The 23,865-nt window shown below is 39.6% G+C and overlaps 1 protein-coding gene across 4 annotated transcripts in view; it reads right to left on the minus strand.

Moving 5' to 3' along the window:
• Positions 1-6,286, minus strand: part of TRPV5 (transient receptor potential cation channel subfamily V member 5) — a 29,016-nt gene extending 22,730 nt beyond the window's left edge. Inside the window, exons 1-2 of one of the 4 annotated variants that reach the window (XM_054806430.1) lie at positions 5,648-5,778; positions 5,456-5,566 (exon numbers count right to left, since the gene is read on the minus strand). Coding sequence is in view for 3 of the 4 variants with exons in the window: in XM_054806422.1 (XP_054662397.1) it covers positions 5,648-5,778 (131 nt within the window). In the remaining variant the exon portion in view is untranslated. Of the gene's footprint in view, positions 1-5,455; positions 5,567-5,647 lie in introns of all 4 variants that reach the window. The other 3 variants (XM_054806422.1, XM_054806414.1, XM_054806407.1) reach the window with 3 other exon arrangements.
• Positions 6,287-23,865: the final 17,579 nt, after the last annotated feature.

Genomic DNA, 23,865 nt, shown 5'->3' on the forward strand with positions numbered 1-23,865 from the left:
TACTGATGTTGCCTTGTAGGATCAGTTTAGGATAAGTACAGCTACATAGCTAACCAGTAATTCTGATGGACAATGAAAACTACAACAGTATACACCTGGAAGTGCTCCTGGGTTGTTCTTACTGAGCTAAGGAATGCAGCTGTGTTTAGGCACTTAGTAAGCCTTGATGATCTATTACTATCGGTCAGTTTTCTTAACAGATGATTCAATGATATGCTCAGGAAGCTGTGAGTTGTTTTCCCAGTATAGCTGAGGACAAAACCAGGAACACCCGAAAATCCATTATGAAACAAAGAGAAGATAGAATGTAGGTCAGATTCTGACTGAGGGAGTCAGTAAAATAGCTTTAAACAAGATTAAGGATTTCACAAGCACTTTCTGCTGGTAATATGTACTCTTTTGGATTTACAGCCTTTTAAGTACTTCTTTTGGAGTGCATCCTGCTCATTACACTTATGAAGAGATAAAGAATGCAACGACAGGACCATAAGTCTTACCTCTGTTATAAAAAGAACTTGGATTTATAGGTTTATCCTTTTAAAACAAGGAAATATCTTAAATATGTGAACTGTATGGACAAGAAACAATCTGAAGCTTGTTTTTCAAGACTGAGCTCACCAGAGCTGCAATGGAGCATCTCTTTCTACTCTTTCCTTCCCTTCTCAGATTCTACTACTTGAGTCATTCACTGTATGGAATTTTCCTATTGTTTGCTCCAGTTTAAGTTTGGCATCTGCCAGCTTCATGCTTTATCCCCATAGCTATGTCAGTAACTGAGGGTCTAAAGCAATTCTTTCACACTGAGCTATAAATTCATCATCAGGATATTATTTCAGCCTTCTTTTCTTTCCCTTTTGTGCTGTGCAGAATATCCACGCTCAACACTTCATCATGAAACTGCCAAAGGAGATTCATCTTCTTCCTTCATTCTGCTAGTATATTTATATAAATATGCGCAAGGCTTCAGAAGAGCAGAGGAGTGCTCAGTGGAAGCTAACCAGCCAGAAAGAGGATCAATGCTATCATCTAACAAGATGCTAAAGAATGAGTTAGGAAGTAATAGCACAAAGTGGAAAGGAGACAGATAATAATAAAGGAGACAATCAATGCAGGGACACAGTCAGCAAATTTCTTCAGCACTAACAGCAAAAGACAGCAAATTAACTGGAGTCTCTTGTGCATGTATGTTGAAGCCCCTTCAGCTGACAGTAAACAGAGCTTCTCTGGAAATAAACAGGTTACTAATTGCTGATGCTACTAGACAAGAAATTGATAGGGAAGTCTTATCCCTTCAGATATTTAGCTATCTACCACACCAAGCACAGAAGTCTTGCTCAGTCACTTTCAGCCGGGCAATCTCCTTGCATTAATCTCCTTTTTGAATTCCGCATCTGACACCATCCTAAGAATAATCTTATGCTAGAACTGGATAAACAGTTCAACAGATGTGAGCTATTATTTATTATCACTGAGTTATTCATAAAACAAATTTGTTCTCTGAAGTATAATCTCATCCTGCATCAAAACTTCCAACCCTCTTCAATAGGGATTTTCTTGCAGTTTTACTCTAGGTTGTGTTCCTCACGCTGTGTCTAATAAGTTTTCTCTAACAACTTTTTAATTTAGAGTGGGGTTTTTTTAGAGCACAAATTCCATGTTTACTTCTTCACAAGGAAACCTATAGCCAAGTTTAAGAAGGCAAATAGCCTTCCTAAATCTATGACCCTAGCTACATCTTAGGCACTGAGGTCAGATGTGTGTGTGTCTGTGCATTGTTGGGGAAATGAGTTCTGGAGGACCTTTACACTTGTGAAATTAAGGAGGCTTGTTTTCCATTATTAGTCTCCAAACTTCCATTAGGATGAAGGAAAAGACCAGAAATGCTGCCAGTGATGCCTTTGACTTTATTTCACATGCAGCAGCAGAGTTTCCAACAGGCTGCTCTTTGCATCTTGACTTGTTATTGAAACATATTACAACTGAAGTTGCGGAACTGGGAGCTGGCATCTTTATTTCACTGTCACCTTTGGGAGCAAAGGAACCAATTAATACTGATAGGCATTGTGGATTTTAAGACAGGACAAGTCCTACGTTAATTTGTGCACTGAAAACTCAGTAATGTTGTTTAGACAAATGAACAGCGAAACTATGGTGACATCTCTCATTCACTACCAGCTTGGGAAAGATTTGTCTAGAAGCCAAAGGCTCTCTGTGTCCCTGTACAACTGTTAAGCAGTTTAAACTCAGTTTAAGAGCATTATGCTGAGCTACTTTTTATTTGTGCTATGTTTCTTTTCAGGGTAAGCAAAGGACTTCACAAATATGTCTGTGAGACTACAGAGGCATCAAAAATTTGGAAACTAAAGGGGATGTAAAGTTTTTATTGCAACATGTTTGGAATGACCATAGCTCTCTGCAAGTTGTGCAAATTGTCCCAAGCACCTCTAAGGCATTATTTCTCATAACACAGCTTTCTATAGTTAATTAACGTGTAAAAATACTTTTTTTTTCTTTCTTAAATGTACCACACCAGTTAAACATTTTATTGTCATTAGAATAATTAAGCCTCAGAGCATCCCACAAAGGCCAGGTGATATTACTAATACCTAAGCAGCAGCTGTGAGAGAGGAGAGACACACAGAAGATAGATTATTTATCAATCAAAGTTATAGAGACAGGCAATAGCAGAAAGAAAAATGTAACATAATTGTCCTGGATCCATGTAGTCACTCACTCTAATTTATTTATTAGTTATTTTTTATGAACAGTGCAATTCTTGAATGGTGGCATTTCTAAAATTATATGCTAGGGGGATTTTGTTCACATTTCCTTAGAACCTTTTATACTGAAAGCCCAAATAAAAGAAATAAATAAATCAAGCAAGTAATGGCTCTCCTAATTTCTGGAAGATCTATTAGACTGTGACAGGCACGTGATCCCTCTTCACCTCTATCAGGGCTGAATTTTCATAAGTATTTATCTCTCTGTTCCTCCCAGAGTTTACTTCCAAAGATAATTCTAGAAAGGACATACGAGATGTGACCACTGTGCCTGGGACTTCACACTGAGCTACAAGCTATTTGAAAAGGAGAGTCTTGAACAGAAGAAACCAGCAGAGTAAAGCAAAATAAATTCAAAGTCCTCTTTAATAGTAGGAGATTGTATCACATTTCCTGAACTTGGATGTCCCTTTGGGAAATGTTATACAGTGCAGGATTAAGCCAAAGAAATCCCTTACTGAGGATAATCCTGGCATCAACTGTCAATAAGATTGAAAGAACTATTGCACATGAAAAAAGACAATGAACAGCAATTCCAGTGAAGGCGAGAACTACCAAAACAGTTACCTTTCAGGTATTATCATCACCAGTTGCAGGACAGGAAAAAGCATTGTTCTTCTCTTGCAGACTTTCTGTGTGCAGTCAGAGCATACTAGTTGAATAGTAATATATTTACCACTGCCTTTCAATAAGATAATAGTAGAGATTAATTGCTGCTTATTACTGTATGTATTCCAGCACCATTACACTAAGAAGAACTCAAACTGAACCCACAACACTGCAATTCCACACAACAAAATGACAGGATGAAGTAAAAGCCCTCTTGGCTTACAACAGGTTTTCCACAAAAGCAAAGGTTTTTTTAAGAGTAGTTCCCATACACAAGTCACCACAGAAGGTCTTCCTGTTGTGTTTTCTATCTGTACATAATCAGGAATGCGAAAGCAATAAAACTGATTTCAGTCCCCTGCAAAGTGTTCATTTTCTTTCTCCTCAAACTCTGAGCATCTCTGGGGACAAGAAAGGAAAATAGGATAATAGAGGGAAAATAGGATACTAAGAGTAAGAAATGGTCCATGCAACTCCGATTTCACAGACAATGATATCGTATGTACTACATGTGTTGTTACATAGAGTTTTATAAAGAAACACAGAAATGTTAGTTTTGGGGATCACTAGGGTTGCACTATAGTGATCAAAGAGAAGTTTATGAGGATGGGTTTATACGCCTAACAGTTTTTCTGGTTTCCTCTACCAGCAGCAAAACACAAGATGTTCATGGGCCTGTAGCACATGACTAAAGAGGATTGTCAAGCAAAGACAAAGTGGAATGGCAATCTAATAGCAGCCTATGTGAAAGGGAGCAACAAAAGGGAAGGGGCCAAACCCTCCTTGGTAACAGCAGATGGTAAAACAAGGGGCTACAGCATCAAATTATGATTTTGGAATGTTAGGGAAAAAAAATCTTTTTCATTAGGAGGTCACTATAAGACTGTAACAGGTTCCTAAAGATGCACTGGAATCTCTGTCCTGGGAGACTTTCAAGACTGAGCTAGACAAAGCCAAAGAAATGTGATCTATTGCTGGCAATAGTCCAGCTTCAAGCAAGAGGTTAGATAGAGACTCTCAGAGGTCCCTTCCACATGTCTATGACTTAAAAATGTGAAGATAATGTCATAATTCTAAAAATACTAATATATTTATACTTTTCTTTTGCACACATTCATTTAGATATTACAGAATCCACTGAGAACTTATTTTCAGTTACCTGTGATGCGTGTCATAAACATACCAAAATGTAAACACTTCAGCATTCTATGGAGACACTATTGTTCCCACTGTCCCTCCCATTTTAAGCGTATTTAAGTCCTACTACTCCAAAGTAAAATAAAACCAGCTTTTGTTATTTGGTCAGAAGTTAGATGATGATATATGTAAGTTCTTTCCCTAAAGACAGATATGTACATTTGTCCCTCTGAAAGTACTATCCTACTTATTTCTATACATATATGTGTGGGTATATACATACGTATAGATAGACTTTGTCCCACACAGTCACCTTTTTGTCCTCAGAGATGTTCAGGGTTTTGTGAGGAAAGAAAAAGCAAATTTTACAAGGGACTGGAAGCAATTTGTTATTTGAGTACTGCAGTGTTTGTGCATGTAGAAGTGACAAGGAACAATCAAAAACAGATTCAGCTGGATTTCCATGAATACTCCTGCATTCCTGTGTGTAGAAGGAGCAACGCTGCACAGCAGTAACAGCCTCGATTCAGTATTTACATGTGAAGATACAGGCAATCTTCTTGATAATGTAAGGTCTCAGAGGAGTCACTGTACATGTTGACACCCGGGCCACGGGAGTGAGAAGCAGCAGTCCGACCCAGGAAGTGACTGACCACCAGAGTGTGGAACAACATTAAGTCCACTCTAATCCCACAGTAAGGGCAACCTTTAGAGAGACAGAAAGCAGAATCCTTGCAAAAAAGCCATAATTTCAGCTGACTATAGCATATACATCACACACACTCTTAATAATATTTTTTAAAAACCAAACAATGCCTCATGCATTTTCTTGTGAGCTTTACCAATGAAACAGAAAAGAGTATTTCATTAGTAATTTGTGACTGAAGTCCTGCACTCAGGGTAATTCAATTGCGACCTAGTAAACCTACCTGTGAAAGCAGATAAGATTGGAACTCCAGAAGCATTCCACTTTGAAAGAAGAAATCTGATAGAGAAAAGTGCTCCAGGGTTGTTTAAAGTTTATCTACTGGCAGAAAAGCCTAAGGGAAAAGAGTGAGAATCAGCTGCAGGGAGAGAGCAGCAGAAGAAAGGGAAGACAAGAAGACTGAAATGCACTGTACCTTTTCTGCTGGAGTAAGTAGATTTCATCCAGATGTTTATCCCAGGATTTTTTGCCTTGCAACTTCTCGCTTAGTCCATTCCAGATCCGGAAATAGAAAGGCTTGCTATCCCCAAATAAAGGTACCCCCATAGCACGTGCCTTTTTCTCTCCTGCCTTGCTGCCTGAAAGCCAGCAAGCCTCACTTTGAAAAGAGTCAGGGAAGGCTCACTACAGGTCACCACTCCTCTGCCCCCAGTCTGTTACTTACAGAGGAGACTGTCTGTCAGCTGCATCAGCTGATCAAAGTACATGTAAAAACAAAAAATAAAATCACTTGTCTCTAGCAGACCATACCTTGAGCCTCATCAAGTACTGAGTTTCCAAAATAGCCCAACCCAAAGGTGTGTCTGATTTAGAAGTAGCTCACCAGCAGCCTTACCCCTTACAAAGACTCTATACAGCACTGAAGAATTCATACAGCATCAATATCCTAGGCTTCTAGTATTTTACTTCTGAAGTCCAGAATTTAGGAATAATCATCCTCCTTATATATCTCTGAATTCCTCTGAAAATCAACATCTAAGCAATTTTGAAATAGATAGCTGAACAAGTCAGGCAAAACACCTCTTTGGTGAGTGAACATGTGGGAACGTGCCCTAAAAGACACTGTGCTCTGGGAAGGTAGTATAGAGGAGGACACACCTCCCGCCCCAACTGTCTGCAAATCCCATTAAAGAAATTATCATTATAGACTCCACCTTCTCTGTGTCAAACTAAATCACTTCACAAGTTGGAAGAAGAGTTTATGTAGATTAATGTGTAAACTTTGCATATTTCATTTTCCTTTAATGTTCTACAATCTCTCATTGTTTCTTCACATTTCTTCCAGAAAAGCTTATTTAGGAAAGGGATGAAAATTTCTATTTAACAAAAACTAGATTTTGGTATAGAAAAACATCATCAAGGTCATGGGGGGTTGTCTGCAAAGCAGTAGACAAAATATCAAAATGAAGAGAGGAGACATGCTGCTTTTTGTGAAGGAAGGGAAAAAAAGGGGGAACAAAAACAACAAAAAAAAACCCCCACAACCAACTCCTAGCTTCTAATCGTCTTCCCATAAAGACTTGTCCTAATATTCTTGCATCTTGAACCAACAGAAATGTCCCTTCATTCTTATTCCTTCTGTAGTGGAAAAGGATTCTGTTCAGGCTGCCTGGACCAAGGCAGAACCAATAGGTAAAGGAGGGAAGTGTGTAAAGTGATAGGGCTGAGTCATCTCTTTGAAAATCCTGGTTTATTTACAGATTACTTAGACTTACCAAATCAGGATTCACATCCAAACTTCTGTAAACTTATGATGTATCCTATCCTATAAAACCATAAATCGCCACACAGAAAAAACAATGCTTTAAGGCAAACTTGAATCATAGCCTAAAATGTAAGATTCACTGAATTGTCCAGTTCTAGGAGGAAGTGTGAAGTTAAACTGTCATATGAGAAAAAATTATTACTTCCTACATTGAGAGGTTAGAGTATAACACCAGCCAGATGTTATGAGCAAAATGTGAGGGGTTTTTAATCATATCAATAATGTATCCCTCCTAACATTCTTGAAAGAGGGAAGCAGCTCCACTCAAAGTTGAGACACTGAAGCATTAAGTGCCTGTGACAGACAAACACCATCTCTTTTTTCCTGGGCTGTTCTCCCAGGCAGAGAATACTTTCTACTCTCTCTCCAAGGAGTGAAAGTCCTAGAAGACTGGTATCAGCAGGACAAGAAAGCAGTGACACATTTCTCCCTCTTCTGGGCAGCAGTGCTATTGCCACCCAAACAGCTCTAAGGTACAAGTGAGTAGCAGTCAGATACCAGGTTGAGGAGTGCTGAGCTAGCCATAAAGGTAACAGCTGTAGCAGCCAGGACAGTTCAAACAACTGCAAACCAGTATCTCAGGTGGACTCCCCACACTGTCGGGGGGGGGGTGTGTCATTGCAGCTCTCATTATAGCTTCAGATTGCAGCTAATCTGACTCAATAGTTTACCCATTGACAGAAAGTCTTAATATGACAAAAGAATGTTTTCTTGTAGTTCATGATAGAGGTCATTTTCAAAGGTAATAGAATTCAGATATGAAAGATGGATTATATACGTAAGATTATTGCAGGGACCAAAGTCTTTTTAGCAGATCATAGCCATACCTCTTAAGCATTGCTGGACTTTCAGTCTAGGAGGTGGCTCTAAAGAGTTTTTCAAAAACTAAGGACCTGATAAGGCCTAGTAGTTGAGGGGTGGATTGTAAGTCTGTAAAGTTTTGATGTATGTGGTTTCCCACATACATGTCTGCTTTTAGCTTTTTGAATCCTTTTCCATGGCTGTGACTCTGGCTCCTAGCCCTCATTCTCAAGGCCTGCTTTTGGCTCCTGACATTATTCTAGCTCTACCTGTTCCTTGTTCCAGGCTCTTACTGCAAATAGAGTCTTTACCCTGGCTGCCGGTAATGCCCTTTCCTGGAGTGTGTCTTGACTTCTCTCATTTCTGACTAGGGCTGTGTGGTGGGTTGACCCAGGCTGGAGGCCAGGTGCCCACCAGAGCCGCTCTATCACTCCCCCTCCTTAACTAGACAGGGGAGAAAAAGTATAACAAAAAGCTTATGGGTCGAGATAAGGACAGGGAGAGATCACTCACTAATTATCGTCACGAGCAAAACAGACCGAACTTAGAGAGGGAATTCATCTAATTTATTACTAAGCAAAACAGAGTAGAGGAATGAGAAATAAAATCAACTCTTAAAACACCTACCCCCACCCCTCCCATCTTCCCAGACTCAACTTCACTCCTGGCTTCAACCTACTTCCCCCTCAGCGACACAGGGGGACGGGGAATGGGGGTTACAGTCAGTTCATCACACATTGTTTCTGCTGCTCCTTCCTCCTCAGGGGGAGGACTCCTCTCATTCTTCCCCTGCTCCAGTGTGGGGTCCCTCCCACAGGAGACAGTCCTCCACGAACTTCTCCAACATGAGTCCTTCCCATGGGCTATAGTTCTTCACCAACTGCTCCAGCATGGGTCTCTTCCATGGGGTGCAGACCTTCAGGACCAGACTGCTCCAGCGTGGGTCCCCCACGGGGTCACAAATCCTGCCAGCAAACCTGCCCCGGCGTGGGCTCCTCTCTCCACGGGTCCAAAGGTCCTGCCAGGAGCTTGCTCCAGTGTGGGCTTCCCATGGGGCCACAGCCTCCTTCAGGTGTCTCCACCTGCTCCAGTGTGAGGTCCTCCATGGGCTGCAGGTGGAATCTCTGCACCCCCTCATCCTTCCTCCATGGGCTGCAGGGGGACAGCCTGCTTCACCATGGTCTTCACCATGGGCCGCAAGGGAATCTCTGCTCCGGCGCCTGGAGCACCTCCTCCCCCTCCTTCTGCACTGACCTTGGTGTCTGCAAAGTTTTTCACATCTTCTCACTCCTCTCTTGGGCTGCAAAAGCTCTCTCTAACTTGTTTTTTCCTTCTTAAATATGTTATCACAGAGGCGATGATTGGCTTGGCCTTGGCCAGCAGCAGGTCCGTCTTGGAGCCAGTTGGCATTGGCTCTGTCAGACACAGGGGCAGCTTCTAGCAGCTTCTCGCAGAAGCCACCCCTGTAGCCCCGCCCACTACGAAAACCATGCCGCACAAACCCAATACAGGCTGATTCTGACTGTCTTGATTGCCGGAATATCTTGATTCCACCTTGGCCCTACCTAACAAATATGACAGCTGATGTCAAAATCTCCTTACACACAATTTCCCTCCTATGTCCATAGGCCAGGATTAGCAATGTAAGCATAAATAAATACAAAGCACAACCTGGCCAAATGTGTAATGAATGAACTGACTCTTAGTGATCCTAGAACTTCACTTAGCCTTTTCCAGCAACATGCCTGAAAAGGAAAAATTATTGCAGAAAAATTGTAGAAAAAGACTACAAGAAAATATTCTACATAGTCTCCAGTCTTCTTTTCATCCCAGCCACCTCTTCAGTTCTGTCTTTCTTTCAAACATAAATCAAAATGGCTATTACCTGGCCAATTTTAAAAGTAATTTCAGTGCTAATATAGAGACAGACATCATTTGCACAGTACATGGCATGGATTCCTTTCCTTCTGAATGGCCCTGACCCTTACATTCCATGTTCTCACAAAACTCCTGTTAACCTTCCTGGAAATTTTGAGTGCTGAAAGTATGTAGGATTGAATCCAATGTGCTTATCTGGAGACAAATCAGGATGGGAGTGCATGTTCTTTTTTCTCTTTCTCTGTTTTTCCTCTTACAGTTTCTTGGGGGGGGGGGGAATTGCAAGAGCTGGGTGATATTTTAAAGTTACTACAAATATACAAGTGTAATCCTAGTCTTTCACAAAATCCATGAGAATGTGAACTGTGATTAGCAGGAAACAGAGTATATAAAAGGCATTATATAAGTAAGGAAGCTTACTGAACCTAAAGGAGAAACAATATTAGCTGCACATGGTAGAAGTTCCCCATTTTTATCTTCTGAAAATATTTTTAAAATTTCTGTTAAGCACAGAAAAGTATGTAATGAATGGTATCAGGAAAACTTACATAAAGTGGCTTTTGAAGAGAAAGTAAAGAAAGGGAAGTCAACTTATTTATTATGATGAATTGAAATTCTCATCTACATTTGGCTTCCAAATTTGCCCCCCAAATCCATGTTAAGCATTTGTTAGACAAATAAAGTAGCATAACTAGTTGCTTAACACATCTTCAGAGCATTGTACAGCCATTGAGTAGCCAAGTTGTCTTGGCTAGCCTATAGCCAACCCAAGTTGTCTATGTTAAAGTATTGCCCCAACCCTTCTGCTTGAACAAATTTCAGCACAAAGATTTGCCTGTTTTGCTGTCTTAGGGACAGCATCAGAGCCACAGGATGCCAGGCCATTTCAGCAGCTCTTATTATTACACTGCATATTTCTCCCTGTCTTGTTCCATATATTCTTTCTGAATCAAATATATGCTCAAACCTTAAAAATAAAATTATATTTTCTATTTTTTGCTCCAATTCACAAAAATCTTTCACCTTACCTCTCATAAAAAATTGCTCTTAAAAAATTCCCACTTCAGAAATCACAAGAGAAATTCTGTCATTTCAGCAACAGCAAACGCAAAGTGCGTGGATTCCATACCCTAGTTTAGGCCACCATCTTAAGAGCAAGAGTGGAAGTGCAGCCTACAACCAGACCAGTCTTTCAACATCACCCCTGTACATTCTGGTTGTACTGCAATTCTTTGTCTGAAATTGCAGCATCTAATAAAAGCTCTAAAGATGTGAGTTGTGAGAGAAAAGAACGAGAGAAGCAGAAGTACAGGAAAAAGTAATGAAAGTTTCTGAGTACAGACAGAACAGACAACAGAAAGTCATGAACTCACCAAGTCAGCAGTAAGCAGTGATGTAGTTTCTCCATGTGTATAATGGATAATCTTCCATCTGAGAAGGTTGTAATAGTGACTAGCCAACAACTGCTTGATGTATTACAGATATGTTAGGGAATCCTGTTGGACTGTGGTATTTCCAGTTGTTTAAGTTACAGTATCTTACTTGTGTAGCATAGGAAAACAAAGTTGTAGATGATTGTATGATCAGATGCCCAGTATTACGTACAGTTTCATATCACACAACTGAGTGGTGATATATATCAAAACCCAAAACTAAGTAACAGAGGAAAATAACTAGATAATCCAGAAGCGGCATACTAGTAGTGTTAGCTCCACCAGTCTTGAGAAACTCTTATCTTCACAAGATCTCATCTACTGTGTAAATAGGAATTACTTAACCACCAGTAAATCACAGATAACTCAGAAATAGAAGTAACTTAACAATCCATTACAAACTATATCAGGGCATAGGTGTCCTTTAAGGATCTACTATATATTATGCAATCAATCCTGATGTGTAATTCTGTGAATCCATCTCCTGGCCTGAAGGAGTGCAAAAGGCTAGAGGCAAGCTTGTTTTAAATAAAACATTATGCTGAATTATCTTAATTGATAGTGTGTGTTTGTTGTGTGTGAACCTGTGTGTGTGTGTAGTAAGCCTACTTAAGAAGAGACTTAAAGTGGGGTGGGTCTCCACTTCTTGACTTGGAGTAGCAGAAGCAAGGCCAACTACTTGTGGTGAATGGCAGCAGAGGCACAGACTCCTTTGAAAGATGCATTCCCAAGGTCCTGGTGAGTTGGATGAGGGATCAGCAATAGCTCCATTGGCTGTTACAGAAAATCCTGGTGCAGCAGCACAAAGATCACTAGACTTCATAAAACTGATCCCACCAACGTTTCCAGGAAAAGCCAAAAGAGACAACAGCAAGAACTGAAGACCTCCAGCTATACTGGCAACTTAAAGGAGAGTTCTTAGTGAAATAGGATCACAAAGAAACTTACTAATTCATAAGTAACCTGGAATGAGTGGATCAGTAGGATTCTACCTCACTGGGGAAGGCTGGGCAAGTGTCCTGGATGTTTTCTTACTGTTGCAATTTGAGCTATTAGCTTAAGTCAGAAAGCTTTCTGTTGGTGAACTGGGAAGCTTACCACTGGTTTAGGTAAGAGACCAATCCCCCAGCCTCCTTTTGAGGGACAATGTCTCAGGGACTCATGTACTCAGTAAAAGCAGAAGCATATTCCTTTGGAAAAGATGGAATGGGTGAACGTGAAACAGATAGGGAACTAGTAGTGGGTCCCAACATAAAAATAGGTAATGTAGAAAAAGTAGAAAAGAGCTTGGAACCTCCCCTGGACTGTAGACTAACATAAAAATTGTGACAGTAGGATTTGAAGCTATAAGATATTGTAATCAAGCCACAAGAACCTTGTCATTTGGATTTTCTCAAAGGAGGTCTGGGATTTTAAGATAGCCCAAGGGTATTACTAGGAATCTCTAAACCAGCCTGTAACACAGTGGTAGAAAGCCTTAGTAAAAAAGAGCACCTCACTAACTAGTTTTACCTTGTGGTCAGAAGTGCCATAAGAATACCTAAGTCTTTAATTCAGTAACTGTAAAGTTCTGTGTGTGAGTCTTGGAATTGGTAGACCCTGCTTTTTCAGTAGAAGTTCTCCTTGCTCCTAAAGATACACAAAAGGGTGAAAGTATGTATCTGGGATGCATCCATGGGAATGTTCACCCTCAAATCTGTGGCTAGCATTTTTGCAGTTTGGAAGAACGAAGTTAGTGTGACAGCTTCTTGGTGTTCATGCCTTATAGTGTTGAATTAAGAATGTGTATGAGTACACTGACTCCCAATTTCATAGCTGGCTTTGTAGATTCTCAGAAACTTCTGAAAAACTAATCCATCTGGATTTGACTTTGAGTTTTTTGAGTCTTAGCATGTAGTAATTGTGCTACTATGTCAGGATAGTAGACAGGAAATCAAACTTGGATTGTGACTGGTTTATTTGTGCAACGACAGGTGACACCACTTAGTACTTGGAACACACAGCTCTCAGTTATGCTGTTGTCCAAAGCATCATTAGGGAGCTCCTGTTTTGGTGGAAGAGGGAGAATTTTGAAGGTAACTGCTGATGGCAAATTTCAGCTTGGGTCCTGGCTAACATGGGAAATCTGGGCCCTGTTAAATGTTTGTCTTTAAGAATATTGCTTGCAGATGGCTTGGTAGATCCATTGAACTATACATCACAGATTACAGGGCATGCTACAAACATCTGTAATCTGGGAAACCCCAGAGTAGAGTCAAAATATTTTACTTCTTTTTATTCCTCTCTTCCACCTTGGTCAGGTCCCTGAGTGTACTAAAAGACTTTAATGGCCCTGACCAGCCTCACCTGGGGTCTCCACCCATACACTCATTACTTCAAAGCCTGTCCAGCCTCACAGGTTTCCCAGACGTAGTTTGGACTTTGCCCTGCCCCCCTCCCCCCATCCCACCCCACCCCAAAGCTTGTCAGGGATAGAGTGAATTGCCTCTCAAGACCACCCAGCCTTTAGGGACCTCATAAGCAGCCTGAGCTTTGCTACCCAGCCCCAAGTCTCCCATGCCTTCTCTCTTTCTCAGTACCCTGTCCTTGGCTCTGTGTCCCCTGAAATAGTCCTGTGGAAACCCACAACAATTAAATCACTCGACGAACAGTCTTTTCTGACCCCAGATCCCTGTGAGGACACATGTTTCAGGGAGGGGACGCTATTTTCAGGTTCCTGAGTGCAGTAACGGGTTTTGATGGCCCTGAGTAGTTTAACCCAGGGCCTTCACAAACAAACACACAAACACACACATATACATACACCCCACCCATGAGCATAGGAGCACCCGTTTAAGACCAGTCTCAGGACTTCAGTTCATCATAGAATCATCATAGAATGGTTTGGGTTGGAAGGGACCTTAAAGATCATCTAGTTCCAACCCCCCTGCTGCAGGCAGGGACACCCTCCACTAGACCATGTTCCTGCCTGAGCTATTTTGTAGGAGCATAAATGTTTAGCTTAGCTATAGCTATGCTTGTGTTTGGCCATGGGCTCCAGTGATCTGGACCCTGACCTGCTGACTGATTTAGTTTAACTTCAAACTTGCCTTGTCGACATGGACCTAGCTAATGATAAGTGGACCTTGGTTATCATCACTGGACATCGCTCTGATCAATGGATTTACTTCCTAGCTTGATCTGAAACCTGCTGCATTACCACAAAATGGCCTGACAATCTAGGCTCTTGCTGGAACCTGCCTACCATCTCCAGATCTGTCTACTCACCTTGCTCAAGTAGTGTGGGGCTGTACCCTAGCTTATAAAGCCCCTGTACTGTGTGGTGTGAAGTCATGCTCAGCTTCCTGTCCCTTTGGGCACAGCCAGCCCTTCCTGCTTCCTGACATTTACCCTCACAATTTAAGAGGTCCTAATAATCCCTCCACACTTGTTACTCTTCAAATTGCAGTATCAAAGATTGTCCCAGTAAAGTCTTGACCTGTTCTAAAAGTTTTGGCAGTAGAAAGATGCTCATGGGGGGAGGCTAGATCTGACTGGTTGTTCTGCAAATTTAACTTTATCAACCCACTGTTCCTGGAAGTAGTATTAAAGTAGAAACAAACATCTCTGTTTACATGAACTTGTTGCTTTCAACAACAGGAAAGAAATAATCACTGAAAAGTGGTAGAGTCCACTTACGATATCTGAAGAATAGAATTTTCCTGGTAGAAAAGTGACAAAGGAGCCGGTGGTTTCTTGTATTAACTATTGGAAGGCTGTTGATTAGGTGAGTATACCAGAGCTTGATCCCAAGCAGACAGAGTTTAAAAAGGCCTCCTCAAAAAAGAGCAGAGAAGCTAGAAATGTTCCTCTCAAGCAAGTTATCCGGAAGAAGGATATTCATCAAAGGACTTGCCCATAGACAGAGGAAGTATTTGTCTATTAATCATCTTTGGTCAGCTAACCCAGGGAAGGTTCAGGTTACTGTGTTAATGTGTAAGTAATCCTGTTCTTTCTGTGGAGGTATGATATTACAATAGTTAAGAAGGATACTCAAAGGCTGTAACACTCATTGTCCTGAGCTTCTGGGAAAAGAACTGTCATGCACCTTATGGAAAATTGTATGGTAGAAACTGAAGAGTGCTGTACACAAAGTGGAACTGATTCAGGGAGAAGGCTTTCAGTGAAATTTTAGTAGCACTGAGATAAGAAACAACAAATCGATGGAACTGGCTGTTTTCTATTTAATGCATTTATTAAAGTAACTAGTTATCGCCCTTTTTATTTCTGCTGGAAAAGTTGGTGGTTGAGGGGTTTTTTGTTGTTTGGATTTTTGTTTTTTCTAAGATTCTGTTGTTTTCACACTATTTAATAATGCAGAATTCTTCTTTTTTGTGCCTGCCATAGCACTGTGCTGCATCAGAGAGTTTCATTTCATTATCATTCTTCTGCACTTCTTGTAATATGTTGAGGTTTTCTTCAAATTCATGTTGTCCAGTTAGACTTCATCAGCTAATTAATTTTGAGCCTGATATATCATGACACCTAAAGAGCTACAAGAATTGTATTTGCATTGGTGATTTGTTCCCCCCATCCCTGCCAAGAAGTTGAGAGAAGTTTTACTCCATACCAGAAACAAGTTTGTCTGTACAACCACATAATTAAGAACATGATGAATGATCAAAATTAAACATTACCCTCTCTTCCCCCCTGAGAATGTTGAATATACCACAGACCTGGACTGATTAAAAACTGAATACAGGACAAAACTTATTGTGGGAAGTCAGGTCTCCAGGCACTTGTACATACTTCAGGCACCTGGGCTGAGCCAAAGTGATGAACCTGTTGTCTCTGGGTCTTTTTATTTTATTTTTTTTTATTGCCAGGAACAGTTGAATTTTTCTATTATGAAGAGTTTCCTTCTGAAGCATATGAAGCATATGTTTGCAGTGACTGCTAGCGAGGTTCATAAGGGGAAAGAAGTTGCATTGACTTACATAACTCTGAATAGGACAGATAATTAGAAAACAAACTATTAGAGCAAGCCTTCTATCTTTCTGAGGGTCTCTGAAAATAGAACTTAAAATTAAAGTTACCTTTCCCTTTGCAAGTATGATTCATGACAATTTCCAGGCAGAAACTCACTTACAGCCTTCCTGAAGTCTCTTACTGTCAATGGCCATGGACCAAGCAATTAAATATGTTTAAAACTTCCTTAAACTACATCTTAACCAAAGATTTCTTTCTTTTGCTGTTTAGATGATCCAAAATGATACTTTTTCCTTGAGTGAGTGACAAAAATATCACTCCTGCTGCTGAAGGAAGTGTAGGTAATGTGACACAAAGATCACAACTTAACAAAGCACCACAAATTTTATATCATAAAATGGCATTAGAAGATGACTCAGTAGTAACTTCACTTCTCCCAGATTCAGTCCTTATGACCTGATATGGAGGTGTGGTCACTGTACATCCACTATCACTAAACACAAGCTCAAGGCCCAATGTGATGCCCACCAATTGAATAACAAACATAAATGCATATTTTATTTTAGTTATTCCCAACGGTCTCCATGGTGCATGTCCTAGTTTTTAACTTTCTTATCTATGAAACACATCAAGAACTGGTGTAGGGGTGATATGTATGCTTTGACATTCTTCTGTGCCATGTTAATTAGCAGAGAGTGACTACCCTCTACTGGACTGATGAAAGTTCGTTCACGTTGTTAATGGTATCACAAATACATTCAAAGTCCAAAGGGCACCTTCGATAAGTTTGCAGATGACACCAAAGTGATGAGAGTGGTTGCTACACTGGAGGGCAGAACTGCCATTCAGAGACTACTTGATAAAATGAAGTAACAGGCCAACAGGAAGCTCATGCAGTTCAACAAAGACAAATACCCAGTCCTGGGTCTGGGATAGAAAAACCTCTACATGTCAGTACAGGCTAGGGAAAGATTGGCTGGGGAGCATCATCACAGAAAAGAGCCTGCAAGTTGAACATAAGCCAGCAGCGTGCCCTTGCAGCAATGAAGGTTAACCACTTGCATTAGCAACTGTAGGCAGTACATCAAGAGAAATTATTTTTCCCTTCCATTTCAGAAGTGTTACACTGCATATCAGAGACTGAGTCCAGGGCTGGGCCCCCCAGTGCAGGAGAGAGACTGGCAAACTGGAGCATGTCAAACAGAAGGCCACTAAGATGGACAACACTGTTTGAGGAGAGAATGAGGAGGAGCTGGGTTTGTTTATCAAGGAGATAGCTGGGGGGGGGGCGGGGAGCGGGGAGGGGGAGGGAAAACACAAGTCTAATTGCAGTGTCTGACTGCCTTAAACAGGGTTGTAGAGAAAACAGAGCCTGATTCTTCTCAAAGGTACCAAGAACAAAAAGCAACAACTTTCAAACACTGCAGTGAGCATGGTTCAGCAGTGGAATAGGTTGTCAAGAGAGGCTGTGAAATCTTCATTCTTTGAGCTTCTCAAAACCCAGTTGAGCAAGACTCTGAGCAAGCTGATCTAGTTTTGATGTTGGCACTGCATTGAGCAAGGAGAAAGTACAGACTTTTTAAAGGCTATGAATCTAGAGAAATGTTTTTAAGAACTAAAAATTTGTCAACTCTTTAAAATTTAGATTTTGTGACCATATGAACTTCCTGTATCTGATCATTACCTGTTCACTGATGTTAGTGCATGCTAGAGCTGTATAGCCATCAAAATTGCATCACTATCATCTTCTTCAAGCATTAGCCAAAGCAGATACCGCAGATGAACAACTATCCAATAAATGTGACTCTTTTGTCCTTCAGGGGTTTTTGTGTGAACCAGCTCTTATTTCTATTTTCAGCACTTGCTGATACCTGAGTACTGCTTACAAACACACTTCAACTTGTGATACAGTCATGAATTGCTATAACTAAATCAACAAATTGTACTTACGAGTAGCAAAGAGCTGAAGCTGCCTCTCTTATTTCTGCTCAAAAATAATTTTTAAAGGCTGACCTTAGGAAACAAGAGAAAATTCATTTTGTAGTATTAATTTTTTAATTATTTTCTGAACTGAAATGTATGAGGTTTGGAGGACTTAAATTTTGCTAAAATAAACTTGCAAGATCTCGGTTTGCAGGGAAAAAAGAAGAATTTGCCTTTCATAACACCTAGAAAACAACTGTCTTCCCAATGTGTACTCTCTACCAAATAATTTTAACCTTGATCTATTTGGAATATACACACCAAGGGTACAACCACACTGTAGTCACCATGGTATCTCTGTGTATTAGCTAATGGATTTTGGATGAGAACCTGCCACCAAGCAGCCACAGCAGCTCAGAATTCAGTGTAAACAGATACTACTGCCACCAACCAAGCTAGCTAACTTCGAGCTAGCTTGACTATATCTCACCACTACAGACTGCAGGGTAAACCTGCTTCGAGAAAGCCCCTTTTAGCTTTCGCTGCACACAAGAGTCCCCTATGAACCATTCTGCTGCTTAATCTGTTATCTCTAAAAACATGTATGATCTTTGCATTTATAGTTAGGAACAAGCAACTTCTCATCTGCTCCTTGTGATTTCAGAGTCAAGTCAATGAAGGTTCAAGGCCATATTTCTAAAAAAAAATAAAATGGTAGCATCACATTTTTTGGGAAGAGACCTCTTGAGATATCCAGTGTAATCTCCCACTTAGAGTGGGACCTTCACAAACACTAAATCAGATCAGTTGAAGCTCTTAAGTAGATGATTTCCCATTTATATGGCAGAGTAACCAGCACTAAGGCCCAAGTCTTTGCCAATCTTCTGATTTTAAGCCTGTAAGATCAGAGGTCACATCTCTAGAACTGCTGTAAGAACACTGTATCTGTGTGACCTTCATCCAAACCCTGGGGAAAAGACCACAAAGTATTTTTCCACCTGAACATCCCCTGTGCACCCACGGCATTTTTCCATAATTTGCCCTTTGGAGTCACCAAGTTTACTGAAAAAGAAATGTTAACCAAATACACTTATTCCATTTGGCTCCTTCTGTATGTGGGATTGCCAAGGAAAATTGTTATGTATTAAAGCCTTCTCTGCCTCTTAAATTCCTTCTGAAGTCAACTAGAAATATTGACTCCCAATCTGTTCTCATGTGATGCCATATATAGACTTTATTTGAAAACATTATTTCTATTACAGACCAGATTATTGGTTTAGTGCTTTGGTTACAGTCTTTAAAAAGTGTGATGTCACCTCTTGCTCTTTTCTTCTTTAGGCTATGTAGTGTTTTTCATGTTTCCTCATTTGGAAATTTCCTTTCCCCAACAGTTTGAGACATTTTCATTTCCACCATCCAGGAACAAAACTCTGACACCTGTTTCTTTTTCCGAAATAATGTAATCAGCACTTGGAGTATGGAAAGCTTGTATGTATATAATCAATATGCTAATGCTTATAAAACCTGTAGGAATTATTTTGCTAGCTCATTTCCACAATTCACATAACACTGCTGATTTGCAGACCCATGAGTGCTCTGCAGCTATTTCATGGACACTTTTAGCTCCATGACATTTTTGGTTAAAAGTGCTTTTGAAAAGGGTACATTATTGTCAAGGAGAAGTTGAGGACTGATTGTTACTGATTATTTAAAAAAAAAAAAAAAAACCACAGAAGCAACAATACTGACAATATAAGTTTAAACTGTATTACTAAACTTCCTATATGAACTGGTAGTTCCTTCAACTACTGAGGTATGTCTGAAACTACCTATACTGATTTCTTTGCATGGTGTGATGAACACAAACTCAGCTGCATTTTTAGTTCTCATGCTGCCATACAGTGAGTATTTAATAAAGATATCTTGGTGATGATGCTATGAATTAGGGCAGTTATTCAGCTACTGTTGCTTTTTTTGCATTATCTGTGGGAGATATATTTTTTAATAATAGAGAAATGATAATCTGATAATAAATTATAAGATAATTTAACACTAAAGAATTTAAATGGTCAGAGTTTTTCCACAGCTATCTACCCTAGGGGAGTCATATGCATTGAAACCTTACCCAGGTGAGCAAATTACTTGAAAATACAGGAGTAACTTACTACACGACTAATAAAAGATCATTTTGCAATTTTAAGAATCCTTCTCACTACCAGGAAGTAAATATAATTTCTACCATTTTATCTTTTGTGTCAGTTCTTTAATATTGCCTATGTTTTGTGTACTATTATCCCTTCCTATGAAACAATATAAAATATTTTTAATATTAAAAGCATATTGATTATGTTATGTAGAAACAGCAAACATTCCAAGCCATGACTAGGAAGTCATGGGCAGAAAACCCTAAGAATATAGCTTTTAATTATGTTATTTCACATGAAAAAAGATCAGAAGGCAGTTGCATAAGTTACTAAACGTAAGGCATTTGAACTTCCCCACCTTTGGGGTTCATCTTCACAAAAAAAGCTTGTAAATCTGCTGTCTTTGGAAAGAAGGAACAACAACAAAAAAAAATCTTCAAAACAACTTCTGCTATTTGTTTCCCAGGGCTAGACTACAAGACACACACAGAGAAGCTCAATATATAGCTGAGCTCAGGTGCCGCATTGGTGGGCACGGTTCACATATTGCAAAACATTCAGATCAGATTACAGGTTGGGCATTGCATTATTAAGACTATTATGGGAAGAATGTACATTCTGGCAACTTCTGCCCTCTGTTGCAATTCTGAGAAAGCATGAAAGTATTATGGTACTAGGGAGTACTTCTGTCACAACTGCACTTTCAGAATGTAGCTCATTTGCCTTATAAACAGGGAATGTAATTTGTTGGCCGTATCAGTGTATTCCCATTTTGGAAGGAACATCTGCAAAACAGAGGGCCCCCACCTTTAAAAACCTTTATCCAGTAGATAAAGAGAAGGTCAAGCACATCACATAAGATGTAGATAATGCAAAGCATCTAAGATCATATCTTTGAAGCTGCAGCCATTACTTGGGTCCTGCAACACAGGCCTCAGTCTAAATGCTTCACAGTGAGACACAAAGACTTCTCTCTCCCTCTCCAAACAACTCTGTTTACATAGTTCAAATAATTTACAAAGAAATAACATTGAAACATTCAAATTTTGGCTAACTGGTTTTGTTTCAGCAAACTGAAAGACAAAAAAAAAAGGCACTCTAAAACCTCTAGAGTACAGTATTGCGTAACTACCTACGTCACACACCTTGAAGACTATTTGTAATACTCCCACTTAGCTAGTACACATGCAGATACTACTTAAGAAAAATCTTGGCTCCAAATGAAGCCATTGCTATTTTGCAACTGACTTCTGTTTAAAATCAGAATACAGATATATTTAAAGGGGTAGTGCAATCTCTTACATCTGCCTATTCCATTACAGCAAGTCAGTACTGCAAACCCAGGCTTACAAATACCGAAGGAAGAAACAGTGAGGCTGGAAGAGTAAAACTTCTCTGAACAGAGAGAAACTGGAATGATATCTATCCCATGGGAAATTCAGAAGTGAAAGTCACTGAGGTTAACATACAGTGTTCCATGGCTATTTAGAAAACATGATTAGACTAATAACAATGAAATAAGACTCATTTTCTTAATAATAATATTTAATTGTTTAAACACAATTATTTATTTCATTCTTTTAATATGTATGCTAGTAAGAGTGACTGAAATATATTGCATGACACAGATTGTGCTGCTTAAGGGGCAGTTCATAGTAACACCTCTGACAGCAGTGAACTATCACAGTCTTTCTTACAAACTACCTAATTATCTTGGATCTGCATCTTATCATTGTACTATCCTCATTTACCCCAAACCAAATTACAGCCTGGAAGGAGACTGCAGCAGTGATTTGTGTACCTTATCTAATGAATAGTTACATCATGTGGTCAACTCTGGAACAGGTTCGAGTGAAATTAAGAGAGAACCTTATATAATTGCCTATTCATAGAGAAAACATGTCAGAACAATGTCACTGATGTTTTGCCTGGGGAGAAAGGAATTCAAGGCCCTGACAATGCACCTAATGACTTTTGCATTCCCATGGCAGCTATATCATTCCTCTTCTTTGTACTTTCCATAAGCCCATGGAGAGTTGCCTCACATTCTCATTTGCAAAAACCCTGGGTATATGCAGCTGCCACTCATTTGGAGGCCTCATTCTATTGCCATAATGAGATATATATATTCATTTATTAAACATTAATGACTAATTATATTTATTAATTTAATTAAATAATGATGAAATTGTATCTTTCTCCGCATAGGCCTTAGATCACTTCACAAATGAAGAAAAACACTAATATCTACATCATAAAAGCTGAATAAAAAAAACCAGAGGGATGGATATATGCAAATTCCATGGGAAATGAACATAATTTGCATTGTACAAGCACTACAATGCCTTCTGCAGAAAGACCTTTGAAGACTGCAGTGTTTATTGGACTGAGTCCCTGAATTTTGCCAGCTTTTTAAGAAGTGGCTTCCTAAATTTCATTACCAAAAAAAGAACCCTGAAAATATTAAGCAAGCATATTCAGAGAGCAGAAGGCAAACAAAATTTCCCATATTGTGTTTCTTATAATCTTAAAGATACTTTATTCGTTTTCTTAAGATCTTGCTTAACAACTGTGACTTTCTGAAATAATAATAAGTTGAAACTCTTTTGAAGTCATTTATGTTTTATCTTGTGTCTAAATTTGGCCAGGGTAGCCTCAAGTAAATGAGAGGAAAAATATAAGAATGCTTTAAAACAAAAATAGTAAGACTGTTGTAAAGGAGTTTTCAACATTTATTGAATGCATAGAGAGGTGGTTGATGATTGCCATAAAGATATTTGGGTAAATTATGTGAGGCTTGACAGGCCAGACAAAAAGGGGCTTCATCAGTTAAACCTTCTTCTGGCTGACGACTCTGCTGCTGCTGAAGGCATCAGGTTCTTCATGAATTTAAAAGAAGGAGCCTGGCAGGCAGTGGAGAAGTCTGATTTAGAAGCTTCCAGCTGTGAACTTCCTCTTTTATCTGAATTCACTTTCTTCAAAATTACAAGCAGAAGTGCTTATCTCACTTAAATATAGATATTTTAAAATTAGTTAAGTCAGAATTAGTGTAAAAAGTAATTTATCCTCCCTAGTACAGCTGTTTGAGCAGGATTGCTTCCTGGAGGTTCTTCTTTCTCTTGCTATTAAAGAAGACTAAGCTTAATATAGGTTTGATTCACAATATGTATCTTGCGTATGCTTCCACTGTTATTATTTTAACTAATTAATAGCAATCAAGACAGGAGCAGATGAAAACAGAAATGACACAAGGAGAGAATGAGAAGAGAAAGTGGCAATACAGCCCATGCTTTAGTGGAAATCCAGTTCACACTGTTTTTTTGGATAATCATCAGCCTTTGTCACCATCACTCCCAGCTCAGAAGCTTTTCATTTCTTGTTACTGTGTCATGGTGAGATAGATGAAACTTCTGGGGTAAGGACATTATATTCATCTCTTGCTTGGAATGATACAACCTGAGTGCTGGTATAATGCTGTTAGAAGGAGCAAGACATTTTCATTTTCAGGATCCAGTATTAGTGGTGAAAAATGGCCATATTTTGAAACCTCAGACAGGTTTCTATGAACTGATGACCTTAGAAGCTGTGAATTCTGCATGAGAAAGCAAAGATGGAGAGTCCATGCCTTCCTGTGTAATGCATGTGACAGTCATGAAAAACAGATTCCAGCAGACTAATAACCACTCTGATAATAAGTATGACAGAAAAATAAAAAGAACTG

Source organism: Grus americana, chromosome 1, assembly GCF_028858705.1.
Source record: "Grus americana isolate bGruAme1 chromosome 1, bGruAme1.mat, whole genome shotgun sequence".
NCBI classification, from domain to species: Eukaryota; Metazoa; Chordata; class Aves; order Gruiformes; family Gruidae; genus Grus; species Grus americana.